This window comes from Alligator mississippiensis, chromosome 4 (genome assembly GCF_030867095.1).
Source record: "Alligator mississippiensis isolate rAllMis1 chromosome 4, rAllMis1, whole genome shotgun sequence".
NCBI classification, from domain to species: Eukaryota; Metazoa; Chordata; order Crocodylia; family Alligatoridae; genus Alligator; species Alligator mississippiensis.
In genome coordinates, this window is record NC_081827.1 from 48,184,462 (window position 1) to 48,203,926 (window position 19,465).

Here is a 19,465-nt window from a genome sequence, read left to right on the forward strand (position 1 = left end):
ATTATACCTGGTACTATTCAGGCAGCTTTTCCACTTCTTTTTCATTTCGGTATATATTGACCAAAAAAACTGCTTAGTTTTCTATACCCTTCTTCATGTCAGTCATAAAACATGTTTCTTTAAATAAGGATTTGCTAGATCTGAAGTAGAAATGGTGAGGAAAGACAGTGTATTTATTAATGTGCAGACAGAAGACTAATGTCTTTTATTTATCACGATATATTCAACATAATGTGAGATTCGATATTCCTTTGTTCACCTGCTTCATTTCTATTTTGACCAGAATGTAATTCACTACTGTGTTTTAAGTGTCCAGACTCTGCTGCTACTGTCAGCAAAATTCCCACAGGAAGCAATGCTTCTTGTTATGCAGAGTTCTGTTCACTGTGAATTTTGTCAGTCTAAGCAATTCATTTTACATAAGCTATTATTGAGCTATCACATAGTAATGGCTTTCAACAATGTCTGCTCTGCTTTTTTAGAAAGACACAGAGGACAGGAAGCTGCAATGAAGTTCTAAACACACGAATGTTTTACTCAGTCCTACAGCTAAGAAAGATCAAGGTCCTGGCGGTTTATTTCCCAAAGCAAAAAAAATAAAAATAAAGGAAATTCAGAAAATCAGGTGGATATTGTAAGGGTCTTGAGAACCATATTACTGTAAACTTGAACGAGCAGTATTCCTTTTACCAGGAATTCAAACCACTGACTCTGGAATGAAAAAGTTCCAAATCCTACTAAGTATTTCCAAACTTGTATTTTGAGATGACTGTCCAGCACTAAATAAACTATTGATTTCACAGGACTACATACCAGACTTTTTGTGTAGTTCTGCCTCCTTGGCTGACAAAGAGTGCTCAGTGTATTTTAAGAACTCATCATTTGTGCTTCAGTTAATTCTAGCGTTTAGAAAAAGGCCACACTATATTTATGCAGAACCCTTGTTTTTGATATATACAAATCTCATTTCTTCCACTTGGAAAAGGCAACTTCTAAACGCTTTTCTAACAAGTTGATTTACTTCTGTGTAAATTCCTCATATTTTAAAGTAGTAGTTTATATGAAGGATAATTTGATGTCCTCAATACATTATTATAATGCTTCACAGACACACAATTCATTCTTTTCCCACTAAAGTTTAATGTGCAAAAGGGACCAGTTGAATTGGGGAGGGGAGAAGCAGGGAATAATTTATTCTGGACTTGTCTCATTTTCTACCCGAATGAAGTGTTTTGCATTTGAAATCTTGTCTTGCTCTGACCAAACTACAGTCAATACATATTGACCCAATAATTTATCACTCTAAGAAATTCCACCTGAATACACTTTTTGCTTTCTTTTGGTTCCTCTAGCAGACATATTCAGATGCACATACTTTCTTTTGTCACTTCCATATTTTTAAAACATTTTTCACAACAAAGGTGAATTGAAATGATCAGTGCTAAGGCTGTGTGCATCATTGCTGGAATGATTAAAAAGGCTTGTAATTACTAGAACATAAAAAGTCTCATTAACTTGATACAGGAGTTTTCTACCAAAGGACTACTTCAAGAATTTTTTCTGTAGTAGTCAGTTAACTGGGATGCCAATAATTGAATTTCATTTCTCTTACTGTAAGAGGAACTGCATTTGTCCAACAAGTGCTACCATTTGTAAAATACATTTGTTCGTAAAGGGTAAATGATATATAGTTATGCAATCTATACTCGGTTATGATTAATTAGGATACAACACAACTTTAATTACCTTTAAGAGCAGTGATTTGTTTCTATTTAGAGTGTAAGAGCCATACCTGCATACAAGACTGAAATGTTAATATTCATGTTGGTACTTTATATACAATCCTTAATTATGACTCCCCAAATTAGTTCATGACTATCATAAAATGTAGAAAATTTAATTTATATGTCAAACCACAACACATTCATAATAAAAAAGCATAGACCAAGTTATTACATAGTTGTAATAACTTCAATTACAAAAATTCTTCATGCTGTTCTTTAAATAGTTCTGTACAGCCAAAGATTTACAAAGTCCTTGTGCACCATATGCTTTTACTCTTCAGTGTACAACTGAGTTCAAAGGTTCTGCACGAATATTTCCAAGGTCAAGTGCTGAATCTGTCTCCTCATCAATTTCACCAATGACAGCGCTAGAAGTAAGAAAAAAAAATAAATTGTACCATAATAGGAAACCTGGACAAATATGAACAGGTTCATGTAAATACAAAACTATAACAGTAAGTTGCAAACATACTTTAAATGTAATTACCCATTTTTGTACTTTATTGAAGGTGACATCAGAAGAGATGACTCTATACATTTCTAAAAGCCAACCAGATCTTTATTGTATGATAAAAATAGACTAAATTGATGCTTAAAAAAAAATTTGTTTTCCATACTTACTAATTTTCAATTTTGCTGACAACAGTCACAGCAAAGACTACTTACTCTATGTCAAAGTTAACATACGTTAGATAGGCAGTAGGTTTTGCCCTTGACAAAAAACCAAGCGGTCTTGGGCTACCAATTTGACATCTTACATTACACTTAAAACCATTCAACTCTGATGAGTGATTTAGAAAAAAAATAAGCTGTACTTACACATTATCTCCTCTGACAATGTATAAACCCAACACTACTTGTTCAACTCCTTGTGAAGAACTGAATACGCGTTCATGGCTTTCATCCAAAATCAAGTTAATGGTTTGATCAAAACCTTTGAGAGTTCCCTGTATACAAAAATAAAATATCGTGTCTTTAAACAAGCTCTCCAGAATAACCCAGGCAGCCAGAGAGTCTACAGAATAGATGCTGTATTTAGATTTGTTTCCTTTTACATTTTAAGAGCAAGTATAGTTGAAGACTGAAACTTAAAGGTAAGTCATTATATTTAAGAACATGCATATTTATTTTCTAATATTTAAATTAACATTGTAGTGACTGTAATATGAAAGGAAAAATTCAGTTTCTGCTGTGCATTTGACAGCACTTTACATAGCTGATTTCACTATTTTTGCTTTATTATTAATCTTCCCTGTTTAAGTGGAACACTCACATATCAAAAAGGAACAACAAACCAATCTAAAAGATGAGAAAAGAAAACCATACAGTATCTCAAAGTATTTCTGTGGATCAGTGATCTTAATGAAGGTAAATTTACTTCAGTAAGTGAAAGAATATTCAAAAAGGAGCAATTTCCAAGCTCACTAAAAAGTTAAATAGTTTTAGGACGTCCCATCAGAAGCTGAATGTTGTACAGTTAAAAAAAATAATAATACCACATGAACAGGAAAAAAAACCTACTTATACCAGCTGTACTTCATAAAAGCTGTTCTCTCAAGCAACTGACTCAGGCTGGACATGCACATAAAAAGTAAAATGCAGAACTTTATTGTGCATCAGCTGCTTTGTGTGCATGCTCTTACCCCATGGTAAGCAGAAACTAACCCATAATAATTTAGTTTCAATGGAAGAGAAATGAGTTACCACAGGTTAGCCACCACTTACTACACGTATTATACAAACAGGCAGTTACTGTAGAGCTGTGATGTTCAGCCTTCCTACCCCACAAGCCAGATAAGTGGCATGGAGCTGCTCTGTGTACCACATCCCATGCAAGTGGTCAGTCCTCTGGCCTGATCCAGCAAGGGACTGGTCTGCAGGTAAATCCAGCTGTAAAGTAACCCCTGGCGTGCTAGTTCAATCCAGCCCACAAGGCTCCCCATGGCTCTGGAAATTTGACAGGACAGAAGAAACAATTAACGCTGCTGCTGTTCCCCTGCCACCACATTTCCGGACCTCAGGGGACACCCAGAGACAGGATAATATGGCCACATGGGCTGGATCTCACCTATTGGCCAGAAGTTGAGCACTACTGCTATAAAGTATCTGATGCACAGTACAGTCAATAACTCTTAAATTATTTTAGTAGAGAAGAAAATCAATCAGAATCAGTGTCTGTATGGGCTTTGTACACACACATACCCTCACCCCCACGGAGCATCCAGCCTAAGGGCATGGGAAAACAAAATCCAAAGTAGCTATGAGAGGAAAACATAGCTAAACAGGAAGTGGCACAGAACCTGACAGTTCTCAGCAATGTACAGCTTGAGTCTTGAGAGTGGATTTGAAGGATGGGGAACAGGCTTGGCAAAATAAGGGCATGAGTTGTAATGGTAGAAAGTACTCCAAGCCAATCACATTTGGCTTCCTCATAAGTGAAGATGTTCAATAATAAGGTTTCAGACTATGGCTTTATACAAAATAATCAGGATGCTGTACTGAACCAGGAAATAAAGAGTTATTAGCATATCACTGACAGCATATAATCTCTTTTTCTTATATTTACAAGCAAGAAAACTCATAAAAGTTTGTTGATTAGTCACATGTGCTTAAATTAGCAGAAACATTTCTAATAGTTAATACTAAGAAAATAAATCGAGGTACTTCAAAAATGTTAAAATGGCTGCCACACTGCAATGCCTGGCAGAAAGCTGAAAACAATGTTCTCTAAATTTGGATAACATTTTGTGCAAGTTATACGATAGATGCTTGGCATATCAATTTCAGTGACGAATAACACTATCATATTGCATCATTTTGAAAGCAAACCAACTAGACCTTTAATTTATCACACCTCAAATTTGTCTTAGGTCATTACAAGAGACTGAATTTCAGGAGAAAAAAGCTAACAGTCAAGCTAAGTACTGAACTTTTAAGAAACAGAACACAAATAGAAACTTTGAGTCTTTGATTGGTTTAATGATAATCATAATGCTTAAATACAGAATTTGGTAGAGTAAGTTCCTTCTCACTATAAATGGGAATGGATGCAACAATATACACAGTACATACCAGAATTCCGCAGGCCAACTTTATAAGAAGCCAAGAGAAAATATTTGCTTTTACAAGTTTATCAGAAGAGGGGAATTAACAGGCTAAAAAGTGCTAAACCCTCAGGTGATAAGGCACAGCACACAAGCTGCAATAATGAAAGGGATCTCTTCCAATAAACTATATTCAATCACTCTTGTTCATATCACACTCAACTCTATTATTGAGGCTTTTATTACGAGAGCAATGGAGGATGGAACAGAGGGGCTGAAGCTACTTTTCAACTTGCGAGCACAGTTATAGAGCCTCTTTTACCTTCAGCTCATCATTATTTAACTTTTAACAGATTGTGTTTGTGGTGTTTCTTTCATATCTTATGTTAGATAAGAAAATGTGTCAGGTGTATTGTCATGAACTTCTGTAACATACACCAAAGGAGCAGGCTATAAACCCTGGCCCCTCTATTTAGAGTTGGGGCACAGCCCTTCATAAAATGAACAGATAGAAGTAGACAGGCTTTGTGGCCCCTAGTGCAACGTGCGACTCTAGAACAGAAATGGGTCTTTATAACTTGCTGCATCTTGTGAACTCCTTCAATTGCTGCCACCTGGTGTACGCTTCCTGCTACTGTCAACCCCACTTAATATCACACGCTTTTGGTGGTCCTGCACACACTGTCAGGGTTTGACTGTTGACGTTTACATCCTAAGTGCTGCCTGTTGGGTTGCTAAAGACTTTTGAGGAGACGCAACATGATGTTGAGAAGAAGAAATGTCTCACCACTATCATCCTTCCATCCGAGGTAATTACAGCAACAGTGCCTAGCGGGCCCATTAAGGAAACACTTAAAAAAATCCAATACATTGCATACATAATGCCCCCCCCTTCAAATGTTTGGCCTTGAAACCATGCAAAGCCATTTCATGTTCCAAACTAGAGGTGTCAAACTCATCTACTCCCATGTGCAGGATGAGGACTGCTGGGCCTGTCTGCTGGAGGGCTCAGGCCGGGCCAGAGCTTGTGCGCAGAGCTCGCCTGCCACAGCCCCCACGCAGCAGCGCGCGCCCCACTCCGGGGCTGGCCTGGCACATGGTGTGTGGGGCTGGCAGGAGACATGTACTGCTAGCAGCCCTATCAGCCTGACCCTGGGGCTGGTCCAGACAGGGCCCCCAGCTGCCTGTGTGGGTGCGGCAGGCAGCACAGGCCCCGCGGGCAGCTCAGTCCGGCTGTGTGCAAGGTGTGAGACCCGCTAGTCGGGTCACAGAGCCCCAGCCCGCGCGGCCTTGTGCTGGGCTCCGCTCGAGAGGATGCAGGAGGCGGGCGGTCCGCGAGCACCGCCGCCCTCGCCGCAGCCTGCTCCGGATGGGGGCTCCAAGCGCGGACCCGCTGCCTCCAGGGCCCGGCTGCCCCGCGTCCCGCACGCACCCGCCTGCTCCCCCCCCCATGACGCCACACGAGCGAGGCCCGGAGGGATACGGTTGATGTAGTTCTCCAAGGCGGACGTCATGGCGGCAGCTCCCGCGCCCCGCACCGGCCCCGGCTACAGGCTCCCGCGAGACAGCCCGCAGCAAATGACTTCCGGTGACGGAAGGAAGTGCGGCGCTCTGGAAACGGAGCTGACGCCAACTGTGCTCTGTTCTCGCGACACTGGGCGCGTTGGAGGACCGGGGCGGGGGGGAGGGGGAAGGTTTTGAATACGCATGCGCTGAAACGAACCTGCGCCTCGGCAAGAAAGCGCGGGGGTGTTACTGCGCATGCGTGATCCCGGGGAATTGGCTGCGCTGTGCCGCACTGGGTTTTCCCTCCTGCCAGAGGCTGGTGCTGACGTCACGTGTCCGCGTGCGGGCGGGGCTGGCTTGCCAGGGAGAATTCGTCCAACAGTTTCAGTGGCTTTAATGAAAGATACCGGATTTACCCAGAGCCTTGTCTGCTTATGTCCTCAGAGCGACACAGCTACAGCCTACACCCCTGAAATTATTTTATTGGAAGCCCAAAATTATCGTATTTGCTGAAAAACTATTGTACACTGAAACAGTATGCAAATAAGTCTTCTTTCTTACTTTACTTTCTATTGTTCACTGCCCGTGAATGGGTGAGAACTGGGTCATCAAAGTTGAAGCATCTCTTTATTTTGAGGCAAGCAGTAATATGAAAGTACTGAAAGCAAAACCAAAAGTTGGTAAGACTCCCTGAGAGTGACTTACCTTTTGCATACGCTGCTTCAATTAGCTTTCTCAAAAATGACTGTACATTTTGAACCATTTTTATTATTACTGATCATACATCGTAGGAGAGTTGAAATTATCATACACCTGGCAACACTATTTGGGCCCCTTCAGATGTCTAGGGAAAGGTGTGATGGGATCTGATGTATGACCCACACAGTCGCCAGGCAAGAGGTGTGTCTGGGACCCAGCATCCGGTCCACTCACACCCTATTGCCAGTCACACCTTAACGCCATCCAGTGGCGACACATAGGGGGTGCATGGGGATGCATGTGCACCCCCTGAGAGCGCTGGTGCAGTGCACGGGACACTGCCACGGCAGTGTGGGGCACCCCCTCAGCTGGGAGGCCTGGGAGCTGTGGGGCTCTCAGCTGAGGGGGCATAGCTGTCATGCAGTATTCCCCACTACATGCACCCTCCTGCTTCCTCAGGGGCTGCTCCGCCATGGGAACACTTTCATGACTGCAGAAGGAAAGGTACAAAACAGTGAGGGGAAATGTTATGACACAATGTCTTCACCTACTGGGGGTGTAGTCTTAAAACCTGCTGAAGGTTAGCACCTACACCCTTTTCTTCAAAGAAATAAGCTCATCTCCTGCCTCAAGCTCTAACTTTATAGAGGGAAGGATGTTTTTTATGGAGTGATAGTTACTTTACACCTGTAGCCGGTCTAAATGAATTGCACAATTAACCAGTAAATTGCATAATATGTGTAATGTAGATAGGGCCCTTCAACATTGCAATTGCATAGTTACTTCTTAACTTTTTAGTACTTGTCTGTGTAAGCATTCAAGCTGGATTCTTCTGTTTTGCATTAGTATTATTGCCATACCCTTCAGTTAAGGCCTTACTGGATAAATAGAGCTACTTTGATGCAAATTAAACAGCTTTGTCTAGCTCCCATTTACGGTAGTTTGGGGTCCTCCCTTTTTCAGACAGTGATGAAAATGATTAAAATGACAGTGATGAGTATTTCTTTTATTGAATTTCATAACTACTTGAGGGAGAGAGGGAAAAAAACCATAGATGTACAAAGAGGTCCTGGCACTTCAGTAGTAGGTGAGAAACTTGTTTTTCTAAAATCAGAGGGCCTGTTATGTTCTCCTTCCAATCAGAAACATGGGAAAAGATGCCAGTCTGTACTGCACAAATATATTTGCAGCCTGAGCTTTATATAATGCTCAGCCTCTTAAAGCTCTTATTATAAAAAGCTTAAGAGCTGCCACTAAACCTTAGACAAGGATTGGAATTAATTATAATGTGTTACAGTTAAGAAGCTAAAGGCATTTTTGTGTCATGACATTTCCCTCTCTGTTTTTGTACCTGTCGTTCTTTTAATAAAAATAATTTTTTTGAGACGGCCAAGAATTAAGTGCCCTGTAGGAGTCAGAATCCCATGAGATTTCCATTGGGAAGAATGTACATGGCCCACAATGCCACAGTATACTAACACCTAGAAATCTTTCATGTACTTTTATCCTAACAAAAATCTGTAACAGCAGTTGGTAGCCTGCTTAGGCTATAGGCCAGTGATCCAGTTGGGACCGAGGTGCCACCACTGCTTTTCCCCATGACAGGGGAAGCAACTACTGCTAATGCTCCACAGCCACAAGCTGGATCAAATGACCCACAGGCTGGATGTGGCCTGCAGGCCATAGGCTGCTGAGCCATGTCCTATAAGGTAGGCAAGAATTATTAACCTAGTTTTGCAAAATGGGGACTGAACTAATACGGACCAGAGCCCATATAGAACATAGGCTGCAGTACCTAATTCATAGGAGCCTGGTCCCCATACCTTTATGGGGAAGTACATGGGCTTCATGTGAATAACAAGGGGAGAGATAGGCAGCTCAAAAGAGGTATTAAAATACAGATGCCATACACAGTAACCTAGAGCTTCCCAATAGGAAAAGATGAGAACAGGAGCAAGTATTAAATCTTAGTCCTCCGGTGTCTTCATCCACTCAGATGCATAGTCCTAAAACCTGCTGAAGGTCAACACTTACGTCCTTTCCTTCAAAGGACTAAGCTCATCTCCTGTCTCTCAGGACTATACCCAAACAACAGACCATAGGCTATTCTGGGAATAGAAGGGCACCATCCCTCATGCTGATGTGCAGAAAAATAATTGAGGATCCATTGGGCCAGAAATGGGAGTACAGAAAGGGAGGGAGCAAGACTGTGGCCTCATAGTTTAGACATACACCTGCAGTGAGTCCAAGTTTACCAGGTTCCTTTTTCCAGGACTATTTCTGTATCTTCTTAATATAAAATATAGAAACAGCCCTGGGCTCTGGTTCTCCAAGGCTGGCAGATGGTCCTCTAGGGCTAGAACCAGCAGTGTAGCACTGTAGCAGAAAGCCCCCTTTTCCTCTTGCCTGCAGTTGCTCTCCCCTCTTTGAATAAGTTTGTCCTCTTCTACCTTTTCTTCCTTCCTCTTTCTTTCACTTTAAGATAAGGAATTGTGTTTTAAAAATTGTATGTGTGCATTTTGTATCTCCCCGTGTATTTTGGTATTTTTATCTATTTGTGTGCAATGGCATTTGTAGCTTATATTTTATACTGCTCACCTTTCAACTTTCAACTATAAATGTGTTTAGTAGCAATGTTAATAAGGGCAGGAGTCAAACTTTGGCTTCCCTGTATCAGGCTGGCCCCTGAAAGAGGGAGTGAATCAGTGATTGAATGTGTAACACTGTAGCAGGCAGCAATTAACACCTGGGAAACTGCAGATCAACCAACGGAAGAAATCAATAGAAGCCAATGTAACAACCGGGAAATCTCTAAACCTCACTGTTCAAGGGCTAGAAGCCCTGGCCTGAGTTAATCAACGCCGGGGACCAACTTTTGGGCTGAATATCTCCAAATCGACCGCTCCCAGAGCCCTATTCAAAATTCATCAATGGACTTCCAAACCTGCACGTACATGCGGACAACCCCTGGGGCTGACAGATGCCATCCAGTAGCCACCAAGGGGGGAAGTCCCACGAGGGTCAATGACCCCTGGATTGGGCAAACCTGAAAACTGGGGAATCACCAAAGTCTGCCAAGGACAAATAAAAAGCAGTGAAAAGTGACCCTCAGGGGCGCCCTCTTGATCTCCCACTTGACCAGCACCCGACCCGTCCAGCCAGAAGGACCAGCCGGCAACCCCCTTCTTGAAGATAACACCACACTGAAAGAAGCCTCGACTGGCCATCGACGGCAGACTCCAGCGCTTGTAGGATAGGTATACCTGACTCTTGTAGCTTGCTACTGTGTGTGTGCATGTGTGTGTGTGTGTGTGTGTGTGTGTGTGTGTGTGGAAGGACCAGCCCCAAGGTTTATGATTTAACTCATTACAGTGTTTCAATCCGCCTAATAAACCAGAATTTTAAGGATCCCAAGTTGGACATTTGTAGCCAACAGCACCAGCCTCAGGACAGGAGCTGCAATTGATTCACTTTGCTCCTCCTGTTCCTAGGAAGATACTGAATGACTGCATAGACATACAGTTGCCATCAAGCTCTTATATTACTAACAAATAAATTATTTTAATAATCCCTTTGTTTTATGCTGTCATGCATATATTTACTTGCTCATTGTGCTTACCTTCATTTGAGTAAAGGCTACATTTACATGTAAATATTATTTATTAATCAGTGTTTTAAAAACAAGAATACTTGAAGTTCCCTTCTTGATTAAAAATATGGATGCCTAAAGGTGGGATTTCCAGAACATTCACTTGCCCTACCTGCTTATCAGCAATCTGAGGTTGCCATGGGGACAGCTGTTGTGACCTTTAGCAGGATATACAACCAATATAGCAGCTAAACATCCCCCTGGGGCTGTGTCTGCAGTCATGAGTAAGCTTCACTCTCCTGCTTCCTCATGGGCTGTTTGGCCATGGGAATACTGTCATGACTACTGATAGGGCTGACCAAGTCATCTGTAAGTGGGCCAGCAAGCACATACCCCAGAGACTTGTGAGCCTTGTGGCTGGCTTAAAGCTTCAGAGCTGAGCAAGTGAGAAGCTCTGTTATTATGGTGATTGTGTATTGCTTATTAAATTTACAATTCCCACAGTATGCTGGCCTCTGCTCTGGTGTTATCAGGGACTATTTCCCTTTTGGGCACATACTAATGGAGAATGACATTCATTCTTACTGCATGGCTAGTGATGACTATTGGTTAAACCCATAAAGTCCTTTAAGGAGCAGAGAGTTATGATAGAAACATACATGCCAGCAGGATTAAACATATTTTTAAATCTCTCAAGGGTGTGATGAGTGGCCTGACCCCATGGTGTTGTCAAATTCTGATTTTCCTATCAAACCAAAAAGTGAAACTTGAGGTAGAGTGATACTGATCTTCTATTTATTACATATATATGCCACCCTTCCCCAAAAAGTCCCAGGATGGCTTACAATAAAAGACAGAATCATTTATAAAAAGTTACCTTATGCATTTTCAGCCTCCGCTCTTCCACATAGTTATTGAGCAGAGTTGTGGAAACTACCTAGATTTTCTTTCAGTGCTTATGTAACCACTTCTCTTGGAGATGGAACCTCTGCTGGTACAAATCAGGATAGTCTACTAAAGAGAGCAAAACTATGATAGGCTACACCAGGTGACAACATAGCCATAAACATTTACCTCTTATTGCATCCAGAGACTTCTCCTTAATCACCCTAACTTTTTTTTTCAAAGAAAAAAGGTTTGGGCATCTGTTTTACCATCTATTGTCTTATGTAGAAGATCTCAGTCAAGCCATCTTGTGAGAAAAGAAAGAAGGGACTGCTGTGATCAGAGCTGGCCTTAGGGGTGGGCAACATGGGCGATTGTCCAGGGTGCCATGGTCAGGGGGGTGCTAAATACACACACATACACACACACATTAGCAAACAACACTCACAGCAGCACTCTCCTCCCACCCCACCCTGGCCGATCCCCACCCCACACAGGAGGGCTGGTGCCCAGCCCAGCCCAGCCCAGCCCACCCCACCCCTGCCTCCAGCCGCTGCTCAGGAGATGCCAACCTGGGTGGAACGGTGCATGTTTCAGTCTATCTTGCTGAATCATTGTTTGTTAGCTGGATCAGTCAGGATCGTTGTACCTTTTCCACCACACTGAAAGAAAAGAAACATCCTTGAGGCAAAATAATTAAAGCACAGTGGCTAAAGGGACTGGTTCTTAACCTTTCTAGAATTGAGGCACCCCCTCAGAAAATGCCAGATCTTAGCTTTCACTTGTTTTGGGTTTTTTACTACAGAAAATAGAGCTATTCTAGTTGGGGCTGGTCCTGCTTTGATCAGGGAGTTGGACAAAATGACTTCCTGAGGTCTCTTCCAACCCTAATTTTCTATGATTCTTTTGTGAAGAATTTAGAAAGACCACAACAGGTCAGAATGTTTTTAATGTTATTGATTTCTATTTGAAATTTCTGCATTTATCTTGTGAATTGTGTTTGCACACCTAACAGTGCTAACATTGAATGGCAACCCTGGCACCCTTTGGAGGATCTCAAGGCACCCCACAGTGCCATGGCACCGTAGAGAGTTGCTGATTTAAGGGTTTGTATCTATGCATTTGATAATCACATCTAGCCACTAAGATTTTCTTGTGGCTTCTAAGGTACATTGTGTCAGCAAAACCACATGTTAATATTATCAAGGCTCAGAAAGCCATCAGCTAGAGATTAAAAATAAGTACATTTCATGGAATTTGTATTAAGGTATGTTTGTTCTTTTAATTTTCAGAGCACTGTAAAATAATTTGTTTTAATGTTTTGGGGTTTATTTTCTGCAACCATGATGACTAGAAGTTTTTTGGTTATTATTGTTATTGATTCTGTCAGGCCAGACCTCTTTTGGTCTGCTATCTGGTGTCATGTAAACCAGTACAGCCTGTTCCATGGTCAGGTTATCAGTAACTAAACCAGTACCCCTACCTGGGCTAATTTGGATGAGGCCGGTGTGCAGACACCCAGCAGGACTAAAAACAAGACCTGTCAAAGGGCAGATGAGCTCCGTGTGAACTAGTGCCCATCCATCCCTGGAGAGGAGATGTGCGCCACCAGTTCACTTTGCCCAAAAAAATCACCAATGTTGCACAGCATCTAAGGTGCCCCAACAGTCACAGCAGTCTCAGGACTGACTTGGCTTGACTTAAAAAGAGGTATTCACGTGACTCAGAGAACTGAGGCTTTGAGAAACAATATCACAGTAGTTGGCAATATTGTTTTCACCCTACAGAAAGAGAAATGCAACATTCACCTCATAGAGGAATTAAGCATGAGACAGGTCTGTATGGAAGAAAAAAGAACAGACAGCATATATTTCATCAGAGAAGTGGAAAAATGAACTTCTATGCAGAAGCCCATCACTTTTTTAAGTTTTTCTCAGCATAGAGTCTAGGAACCGAAAGACTGAACTCTCTCTGGGCTCCTATACACGTGCAGGGAGGCTGCTCCCACGGCATGGTAATTACCACCTATATCAGGGGTGTACATCAGGGTGTGGGGGAGCATCTATTCACCAAGGTCCCCCAGGGGAGGACAAGAAATAATGGGCACAAGCCGATTGAAGATCACTTCAAGCTAGACATAAGGACAAACTTCTTTACAAGCTGAGCGCCAAGGGTTTGGAACAGACTCCCCCAAGAAGTGGTACAGTCATCCACCCTGGCGATCTTCAAAAAGCGTCTTGACAACCATCTTTCTGGGATCATTTAATCCCAGCAATCTTTCCTGCCCACATGGAGGGGGGCTGGACCCGATGATCTATAAGGTCCCTTCCAGCCCCTAACAACTATGAAACTATGAAAATATAAAGCAGCTGAAAAGTGTTTTAAAAAGTTAATCTGAAAGTTCCAGCAGATTTTGCATATGAGTTAGGGCCCAGTAGAAATAAATCAGCCTGCTAAATAATCCCACAACTCATTTTATTTTTCCTTAGAATGTCTCACTTAGCTAACACCTGGCTTATATTTTGTTTCCTACAGTAGCAACTGTCCCTATGTGAAGCTTTGAGAAAGCCTGTGTTTCTCCAAGGAGCTCTGTTTTATGAGGAATATTGTCCCATATACACAGTACATTTCCAGTCTTACTAGGCTGTATTCTAATATAATATGTCATCTTAAAAATAAGATTACAGCTCTCAAGAAAAGCAAAGCTATCAAAACCTATTTTCCTTTATGAAAGACAGAAACTGAAGACTATTGGGATTTGTTATCCTCTCAAAATAAGTATTGGGCAGTATCAGAAAATAACAGCAGGAAAAATGCCTTTTTCATTTGTGCACATGCTTATGTACCTAGAGTTAAAACCAAATAGAAACTCATATTCATCTGTTTTAAACAGAAAGAGCTGTCTGAATTAATGTGAAGATAACACCATTGTACATAAAATGGACAATGAGTGTTAAGGAAATGACACTTACTAGCATGGAACTTCATAGTTTATTTCAGCCATAGATAAAATCTTACTTGCTAAATTACTCACAGAACAGATTTTTTTGTTCTGGTAGATTCTCTGCTTAATCTGTTACAATTCATCTTATCATAAAAGCACTGATCCTAATCTTTAGTTGCCGTTAGGATGATTAGATCTCCCAGTTTTAAATGTAATATTCTTTATCTTAATACTTCATGTAGTGATGCCCATTTGACCTTGTTCCATTTTTCCTGTCATTTGCCGCTCTGCAAGAACAAAGCATACAAGTAATTGTATATAGTCAAAGGAACCTGTTCAGAGGTAGCTTACTTACTGCCTGCTGCCACTTTTAATCTTGATTATACTGAAAATCCAATGTGTTTCTTCTGTACAATATATATGAAATCATTTTTTACTTAAATGAGTTATTTGTGCCATGGAACATTCCTTTTGGCACCAGCTGTGTTGTAGCGATTTATACATGGATGTAAAAAATATTATAGGCTTGATCCATCAGTGAGTAGGTGAGAAAGCAGGAAAGCAAAAACAACAGTACTTGATTCTGTAGACCCATCTGCAGAAGTTGCAGGCCTTTTCACAGGAGAGAGTAGGCCATAGGCTAGGACTGCTCCACTGAGGGAGGGGGGGGGGGGGGCAGAGGGGTGATGGCTGCATTGTAGATCTGGTTCTTGAGATCTTTCCTGAGATAGCAATGAATAAAGACATGCTGGAGCAATTTCCCACAAGAGACACTTGCACGCCGGATCCTCTGCTGGATCTCCTCATCAATGTTCACTCTCTAAGAGTGCAACTGGAACTATGGGCGGTGCTCAACTACCTCCAGGGTCTTTCCCTCAATGGTCATTTGAGGAGGAGGTTCACATTCATGGCCTGGGGCAGTCTGATAGAGGACTTTAGTCTTCTTGATGTTGAGATAGAGACCCGAAGTTTGGTAGGCTTTTCCAAAAAGTTCCACTGCAGTCTGGAGGTTTGCCTCAGTGTGCTCAAGGCTGGAACATTCATCAGCATACTGAAGATCAAGGGTGGTTGTTTTGAGTACTTTGATCTTCAACCAAAAGTATCCCAGAATAAAGAGCTAGATCTCCATCCATTCAGTATTTTATGTCAGTTCCAGAAGGGAGACAGTCCTTAATGAGAATCAAGGTGACTGTCAAAATCGGAGAACAGAGTTGGGGTGATGACACAACCTTGGTTGACCCCAGTTTGGATCATAAAGAGATCTGTCTCTGATCCACTACATAGAATCATTGCAGTTGTCTGGCTGTGAAGAAACCTCAAGACCTTAATGTACTTTTCATAACATTCAAATGTGGCCAGTACTTTCCAAAAGGATTCATGTTTTATCGTCAAAGGCCTTAGCGAGGTCAATGAAGGCCATATACAGATCCTGATGTTGTTTCCTACACTTTTCTTGGACCTGGCAACATATATTATGTCAGTTGCCCCATAGGATGGTCTGAAACCACGATGAGATTCCAACAGGACTTCCTCAGCAAGAGGTAGAAGATGGTTCAGGAGTACACGGGCAAGGATTTTTCCTGCTGTGGAAAGGAAGGCAATACCTTAATAGTTCTCACACACAGACTTATCTCCTTTCTTGAAGATAGTCATGATGTAGACATTCCTCAGGTCCCCAGGCACCTCTTTGTTGTTCCAAATTAAAAAAAAATAAATTCATGGAGTCTCAGTACCAGTTCCTCAATGCCAGCCTTGTAGATGTCAGCAGGTATGCCATATGGTCAAGTAGCTTTGCTGTTCCAGGTTTCCTTGATGGCATGACAAACTTCTAGGATGGCAGGGCTAATGAGGGATGCCTTTTCAGAGTGGGAGCAGATTTATGCCTGATGTCACTAGTCTGCTCCCCACCTCCTCTGGCCCTATGCCACCCTCCTGCACCAGCCTGGGGGAGCTGAAGGCCCTAGCCACAGCTTCCTGGGGCTAGGGGCCCTCTTTAAAAGCCAGCCTGCAAAGTACTCCCAGGCCACCGCATTTCTGGCCTGGAACAGTCTGCAGTGTGCTTGCACAGCCCTCCCCAACTCTGTCACCAGAGCCTATGCCCACCACGTGATGGCTGCCCCACTCCCAGGCCCTGGGAGAGACTACCTGTGTCCTGGGCTCCTGCTTGCCACTCTACTTGTTGTGCTTTGCTGCTGCAGTGACCACCACCTGGCCCCTGGTCAGTCTCGGTACTGCCTGCCCCCTCCACACACACACATGCTGCATGGCCGTGTAGCCAGGCCCACCGCTGCATCTGAGGCCCCTGCCCCCATGTTCATGCCACCCAGTTCCTGGGCTCCCATCTGAACCCCAGCAGGGGCACCAATGGTGCACATATGGACACCATCACTGGTGCTGTCCAGGCTGGAGCAGATAAAGGTCATGCTGGGGCAGGCTAAGGAAACTCTGAGTCTCATGGTCCTGGGGCTAGCCTGAGGGTGGCCCTCTGGTAGTGGGACTGACCAGGATCGAATTTGCTCCTGATTCACATCTACACATGCGTTACTGCACAGTTACTACAGCATAGTTAATTTGCTATCTCCATTTACAGGTAGCAAATTAACTGCACAGTAGACTTAATTTACTGTACAGTAAGTGTCTGCATGTGTAGATGGTAATCCTTTACCAGCAGTCAATTAGTCAACTGCGTGGTAAAGCATGTCATGTAGACGTGCCCACTGTTGGAAATCCTTATAGATCTTTGGGTCTTGAAGAGATTTAGTGCTAAGAGTCCTTCATGTTGCTTTTGGCTGTTTTCGGTGTTTCGGAGCAAGCCAATTGTTCATAATGGATCTGACAAGATGTTGATCTGTCCAACAGTCATCAGGTTCTTGTGCGGGCCGGGAGCGGTCCGAGGTCCTCGGGGGCGTGCGGCGGGCTGTGGCCAGCAGCCCTGGCATGCGGGTCGGGGAATGCAGGCCGGCGGACTAGAATTAGGCACGGACGCGTAGTGGTTGATTAAAGATTATTTTACTTACACCGTAGATAGTCGCGGTGCAGGCAGGAAAACTTGATTGCATTGCAGTTACAGACAGACACGTGGAGTTTGCTAGGCTCCACAACACGAACTCGAACAAGGACCCGCAGAAAACTCGAGCCTCTTGAAATAACTCGGACAGAGCTCTGGATACACACACTCACAAAGTTTGCTAGGCTCCGTGGAATAAAAGCGCGCAGGGAAGGGTTCGTTGAGGGATTAGATGGCGACGGGGAGAGGATAGAGGTTGATCAGGCCCCTATATCCTTCTTAAGGCACACGCTGGGTCCGTTAGGCTCGGCAGCGCTTAGAGTTCTTCACAAGACGTGAAGTCCTCCTCCTCCACTAGATGGTTGTGGAGTCCTCCAACTTGGGCGGAAACCACTCAAGCCTCTTATACGGCAAGCAAGCCAATCGCTAGCCGCCATGTGGGAATAATTTAGAATCGTCCAATGATAGGACACAAATTTGTATGCGGGTGGCGGGAACTCCTTTGCACTGGGGTTTTCTCTTTGCAACTGAGAAATGCACCTTGCAAAGAAAGCTCCTCGTGGCAGGAAATAATTTAGCAGTGCCGAAACACACACACACAAAATCACACCCTTGGATTGTGACATCGCCCCTTGCTAAAGGCACAGCTGAATTATGCCATACACTCATTACTCGAGTTATCAAGAGCTCTTACCACGGGCCGTTGAACTAAACGGGTAAACACAAAATCAGCTAACATAAGGAGTTCGTCCTCCAGGGATCGAATCAAATAATAACCAGCACAAATACATATACACATAATTAGATTCATAACAAAGAACTGCACGATCAGGGCTTCAGTGGGCGTCATGGTGAAGTCGCGCGTCAAGCCCTCACTTCTGCCGATGATGTTATCCTTCTTGGGGCTTCTTTCCGCCACGCACTTTGAATTCCGGATCTGTGAACAAAACTCTCAGAAAATAACGTATAACAAAATATTTACAAAAACCCACACACAATAGGGCGGTTAGTTAAACTCAAACTCCATGGACATGAGTTCCAGCCATGAGACTATAGCCTCGTCAGACTCCATTTCAGATTCTTTGTACAGCTGCTGTAACTCCGTCCAAGCACGAATGCGACTGGTGGCGGCACAAACTTCATCTTGTGCATCAGTTACTGGGCTGATTGTTGTTATAGGACGAGCTGTTACTTCGGGAGTTGATGCTGCTGTGGGAGTCATTGCTGCTGTTACTGCTTCAGGCAGGAGGGGCGGATGCACTCCTCAGCTCGATTCTCCCTTCCATCGGCAGGAAGGCGTGGTCGCCGGAAGTGACGCTGCGTTGGTGGGCGGGGTCGCCGGCCGAACTCTCGTGGGTTTCTCCGAAGCTCCACCCTTCTCTTCCGGTTCTTCCACACGGTCTCCCTCTTGCTCGGCGCCATCTTGGCGTGGCGTCTCAGGATTTTCTTTCGCAGCCGCTTCTTTGACCGCTTGAACGGCCATATGCAGCTGGGCTTTCAAACTTAAATTCTTTTGCATTAGATCGGTTATAGTGTCAAAAGTTGCAGTTAGCACTCCCCCCTTGTCGTATTGTGGGGTCACCCTCTCATCCACGGCGCGTTCCTCCGCCTCCAGATCTTCGCGGAGCTCGGATGGAAGTTCGTGACCCCTTAATCTAGATGCCAGCATAAAGGGGGCGAACCGGTCGATCGGCACCGATTCTTCACTCTCCCGAGCACATCTTAGGCAACAGGTACACTCCCGGGTGAGGGTCGGGTTTACTGCGCCTGCCGGGTTGACTCTGGTGAGGGACACAGTGTCAAGGGGCCTAAACAGGACCCGCTCATCACTCATCACACACCCGAATGCCGCGGAGTGAAAATATACTTCCCTTTCTTTCGGGGCTCTGTCTTCAGAAGCTCCCTCTTCTCCCTTCAGCGAAAGGCGTCCGCTGATAAACCTCTCATCCATTCCGCCCACCTGGTGGTAAGCGATATGCGCCTCCAGTTCCATAAAGCTTTTTACTT

General features: G+C 43.6%; 1 protein-coding gene across 1 annotated transcript; it reads right to left on the bottom strand.

The window, feature by feature from the left end:
* Positions 1-1,881: 1,881 nt before the first annotated feature.
* LSM8 (LSM8 homolog, U6 small nuclear RNA associated) lies at positions 1,882-6,441 on the bottom strand. Its single transcript, XM_006262553.4, has 4 exons — positions 6,312-6,441; positions 5,616-5,656; positions 2,604-2,731; positions 1,882-2,152 (listed from the first exon to the last, which is right to left on the bottom strand). Exons 1-4 carry the CDS (start codon positions 6,340-6,342, stop codon positions 2,062-2,064), a joined length of 291 nt encoding a protein of 96 aa, XP_006262615.1. The 5' UTR covers positions 6,343-6,441; the 3' UTR covers positions 1,882-2,061.
* Positions 6,442-19,465: the final 13,024 nt, after the last annotated feature.